Source organism: Triticum urartu, chromosome 5, assembly GCF_003073215.2.
Source record: "Triticum urartu cultivar G1812 chromosome 5, Tu2.1, whole genome shotgun sequence".
NCBI classification, from domain to species: Eukaryota; Viridiplantae; Streptophyta; class Magnoliopsida; order Poales; family Poaceae; genus Triticum; species Triticum urartu.
In genome coordinates, this window is record NC_053026.1 from 406,367,639 (window position 1) to 406,372,694 (window position 5,056).

General features: G+C 52.3%; 1 protein-coding gene across 1 annotated transcript; it reads right to left on the reverse strand.

Annotated features, from left to right (window-relative positions):
* Positions 1–488: 488 nt before the first annotated feature.
* On the reverse strand, positions 489–4,182 carry LOC125509324 (guanine nucleotide-binding protein subunit gamma 4). The gene is made up of 5 exons (XM_048674281.1): positions 3,701–4,182; positions 2,506–2,564; positions 1,836–1,880; positions 1,713–1,757; positions 489–1,329 (listed from the first exon to the last, which is right to left on the reverse strand). The coding sequence occupies exons 1-5, from the start codon at positions 3,830–3,832 to the stop codon at positions 693–695; spliced, it is 918 nt and encodes a 305-aa protein (XP_048530238.1). The 5' UTR covers positions 3,833–4,182; the 3' UTR covers positions 489–692.
* Positions 4,183–5,056: the final 874 nt, after the last annotated feature.

A 5,056-nucleotide genomic window follows, 5' to 3' on the forward strand; every position in this document is an offset into this window, starting at 1 on the left:
TCGCAGCAAGAAACGGATGCAACTTCGTCCGTTTGCAGTTGTAGCTCTTTTTCCCACCCCATAGCTTGAGCGGTTGGTGAAAATAGAGCTGACCGAGTAAACGTGGTGGGCCTAAGACCAAGTGATGGGCCAAGAAAAGAAAACCAACATGCAAACGTGGATCGGGAGATGCGGGAGCGCTGGATCAAGCGGCATGCGCGGGACCGGCCGAAGCTTCGGCCGGTGCACCGTTTGTAAACGTTTCCCTTATCATTAACCATGATGAAAGTGATCATAATTAGTTTTAAAATTTCGCAAAAAAGTAAATTAAAACCGGGCTCTGCTCCTTTCCATTAAAAACTTAACGGAAATACATCAGTCAGAGAACAAGATCCAGAAAGGGAAAGGAAGAATGAGATGATCATGGTTAGTCGAATGAGGCCCTGAGCGTGGAAAATAACTTGATGCATCCCCCGAATAAAAAAAACACTGTAAAATGCTTGACAATGTGCATCACCAATATATAACTTGGCTACTGATACTAGAGCTACTTCACTCCGCCTTGTGATCCGGAGGTCAAGTTATTTCTTTACATGTGAGAAACACCCACCATATGTCAATCGCCCCGAACGGACCCAAACAAAGGCTTAAAACAGCAAGCACAAAGGCAACTACTACCAAAAGAGAAAGGCTTAAACACCATGTGGCCTAACTTAGCACAGGCACCCGCCAGCACAGCACCGGGCGCATCGGCATCCGTCTGTACAGTTTTTGCACGACCACACGCACCCGCAGGAGCACTCGGGGCACGACGGCTTCGGGCAGCTCAGGCACGACCCGCCGCTGCAGCAGCCCCCCTTGTCGCAGCACGACGACTGGCACCTGAAGCACGACGGCTGCCCCTTGCAGCAGGACGACTGGCAGTTGAAGCACCGTGCGCAGGAGCATTTGGGGAGCTTGAAGCAGCTGAGGCAGCCCCCTGTGCATCGAGGGCAGGAGCAGCCCGCGCAGCTGCAGCACTGCTCGCCGCAGCAGCTGCAGCTTGGCTTGCAGTCGCCGCAGCAGCCGCCGCCGGAACATGAGCCGCACTCCGGCTTGCACTCGCCGCAAGGGTTACAGCCGCCACTGCAGCACTGTGGTTTGCTGCAGCTGCAGCTGCAGCAGTCGAAGCAGCCGCAGCTTGGTTTGCAGCATGGAGGGATCTTGAAGCAGCTGCAGCTGCAGCAGTTCGGGCTGCAGCATGAGCAGTTTGGCTCGCAGCATGAACAGTCGAAGCACCTTGGTCTTTTGCAAGTTGGTAGGCATTGGCAGGAGCAGCACAGCCATGAAGCACATATGCACAGTTTTGATCTGCAGGAAAAACATTTTCCGCCAATTTAATATCGCTGCTGCCAGAATCATAGTAGAGATAATTAATTGGAAAATGTTTGTGTACTCTACTGGAAGGAAGGTTACAAGTTTTGGGCAAATAACTATCATGCCACCTGAAAACAAGCATTCAGAACTACTACCTCCATTCCAAAATATAAGACATTTTGGTAGGCTAAAATGGCCTACCAAAACGTCATATATTTTGGTACGGAGGTAGTACAAATGAATATCTTTCATAGTGCTATTTGCTACTGCAATGTCATTTTCTCTTGGACAGATTCTATATTGCCAGCATGAATTATTATCAGAACTTGCATACTCTTGCCACTAAATGACTGGAAGCAATATAGGAGAAGAGATACCTGATCCACCAATAAAGACGGCAGGACCGGTGCTTCCTTTTGTTACTGCAAAAAAATGGTTTCATAAAAAAAACTATATACATGCTTAAAACAAATAGGATGTTTGAGTATAGAGGGCCTTACATTGGTATTAGTGGGTCTTGTTTTGTACCAACAAACTCATTTACCCTGAAAAGCATTGTGCACAGATATTAGCAGCACGTTTAAAAAATAGCTTGTAACAATAGACAAAGTAAAACTATTGTGCGAGCATATAGGCGACATGTATAAGAAATTAAAGGCTAGCTCTAGCCATGAACAAAGCAAGGAATTAGACTAGTGACTAGTCCAATGCTTTGCAAGAGAATTGTGTTTTGAGTTCCCTCAAGCATTTACATCTCCATTTCAGCTATTTTAACTTGAAGAGCAATATCGTGTAACGATGGAACCCACAAAACGTCACTCCAAAATAAACTCGTATAATAAACGTTCTGATGCAAGTGGGTTTTGTTGGTGAGTACTACTGCTTTCAGAGCATGGCTTCCAAGTTTAGAATACGGAACAGATGAACAGAAATTTTACAGAGATCAAACTGAAACAGAAACTGTATGAAGGTACGACTTACAGACTAATCCATACATATGGCAATAACTTTGGATGTCAGACATGAAAACGCAATGCAGTTGATAAAGAAAACAGAAACAGGCACACTAGAGTAAATAAACATAAATTGCATCCTATACTTAACTAGTTGGAACAAAATTGAAGTGGAATACTAGTTTGCAATGCAGGGAGGATGATGGTGTATACATACTCTTTCAAGCAACCAGAACGTGAGACCGGTTGAGCCCCTTCAAGTAAATGTAGCTCGTCCTGCGAAACAGGGTTCATGTCAAAAGTCACCCACTGTAGGTAGTAGATCTTTCTCCATTTGATATGCATGAATGTGGTAAAATTACCAGAGAATTGGTCCTGTAAATATTATGTAGGACCTCATAGGTGTTTTATAGATAATTCAAGAAGAGAGATTCACCGATAAAATGGAAAATGTGACTGACTAAAATTTAAAGCTTTCTTCTGTACAGTACCAGCAAATGGATGCTTAAAAGCAGCAACAATAGTCTGGACTGGACAGGACTAGCTCCTGCTTTAAACAAAGTTACTATGATTCTAAAGCAACCGCTATCACAAAGGCATAAAGAAGAAGGGAACCCCGTCACCTGAGCACCTTCGGAAATCTGCTCCTTGAAAGCAGAGCACCATGTGTTTTGTAACAAAAGAAAAAGGGCATTATTCTCTTCTCCCCCAAGGAAAAACACAAAATCTATCGCATAAAAGGCCCCAAAGCTGGATGGCAGCCCATCAACTCCAGCTTCGCACGGCGGAATAATGCGTGGCCACGGGCCGTGCCCAGGCTAGTCGTAGCAAGCAAGCAAGAACGGCGACACGACAGCGCTTCCATACATGCATGCGACTGACAGGGCCACTCTCATCATCATCACTGGCCACTGCCCATGCCTTCTTTTCCCGCAAGGAACCGGACCAAACACGAAAAGGTACATCCATGGCACACCCAAAGAGGGCAAACGCTTGTCCGGCCCCGGATTGTCTGCGCCGCGCACGCCGGGGTGCGCGACGCCGCCTCCCCCTCTCCCCTCCCCATTCGCAGCTCGAATCCCCAGGACACGGCCGAGATAAACAACCCTAACCACTAGCCTAGATGCAGGAGCAGCAGTAGATTAATACTACTAAAGAATTGAACGGCCTAGCCGTACCTACGCAGGGTAGAAAATAAACAAGGACGACGTGGCGTTCGTCGCCCTTGACACCAACGACCTGTGGGTCTACTAGTAGTAGATGAGCGAGCGACGGGCAAATCGGATCTTGTTTTTAAAAATGGGATCGGCAAAGTCAATGGAAGAGGGCGGAGCAATGGAGCAGTGAGCGGCGCGGCGGCCGAGGCGGTGGTCAGAGAGAGAGTGATTCAGAGAAACGCAGCCGTGGCTTACCTTGAGGAACGTGAGCTCGCGGTCAAGGATCTGCACCTCCAGCTGCAGGCGCCGGCGGCCGCACATGTCCGGGTACCTCGGCGGCGACCTGGGCTTGGGCGCCTCCAGCACCACCACCGCGCCCTCCCCCATGTCTCTTTGTCTCTCACACGCCCGGACCCGGAGGGCTTAGGCTTAGCCACCGGCCCGCATTAGGCGCCGGCGCCGGCACCGGGGCGGCAGCTAGCAGCAGGAGGCTCGGGGGAGCGGCGGTTGCGCGCTGGCCGGCGGTGATGCGAGGAATCTGAGCGGCGCAGGCGAGCGCGTGCGTGCGACGCGAGGGGATGGAGGCGGGGGCGTGGGCTGGGGAGGAGCGGAGCGGAGCGGAGCAGAGCAGGTGGTGGAAATGAAGGCGGAGGCGAGGAGTCCCTCCATATAGCTCGCGCTGCGCGGGCAATAATAGCAAAGCGAGGAGAGGGAGCAGGGCGCGTGGGGTTTAGAGAGAGAGAGAGAGAGTGCCGCCGCAGGGCTGGGGTGGGGTGGGGTTTAATGAGAGAGAAAGAAGATCAAGGGCGGACGGACGGACGGACGGACGGAGGCGACTGTGCGGGCCGGTTCGTGACTTGTGATGAGCCTCTGCGCTCGTCCGTGCCGTGCCGTGCCGGTGATGTGCCTTGGGTCCGCCCGCCCGGCCGGTATGGGGGCAGGCCTGGGCGGCCAGGACCGTAATGCCAAGGAAACCAATGCTACGTACGTTGGAGCGATGATTATGGAGCTCAAACGCTTGGTAACAGGAGCGATCAATTGCAAACAGTGCCGAGTTTGAGATGGAGGAAAAGGCTGCCGCAGGGCGAGGTGATCAATTGATGAATTTGCCAGCGACGAGTGGGGGAACAGTAGTAGCGCCACGCACGCACGGACGGCCGCATTGATTGCGCGCACGGCGTCCTGAACGATCCGTCACGTACTACTAGAGTAGTACTGTACTAGTACTAGTACGTGTAGCGCCACGAGCGTGACGGTGGCCGGGGTGGCGCGCCCCCCGAGCCGGGCGTACGGAAAAGCAAGCCATCCGCGGGGCAACGGGACAGAACGACGAGGCCGCGCGCCCTCGGCTTGCTTGCGCGGACAGGGACGCAACCACACGGACGGACGTATCCGCGCGCGCACACTGACGCGTCCACGTCCGCCCCGGGGGCCCAGGATAAGACGGGCGCGCTCGCTACTGGCTAGTGGGAGTGGGAGTAGGAGGAGCGGCAGCAGCCCGTAGCACTTGCGAGGGGGGGGGCCGGCGCGGCAGAGCGGTGGCAGCGGCCGGGGTTGCCCGATTTGAAACGGGCAGGCCGGATCAATCAATGCCTATCTCATCTCTTCCCC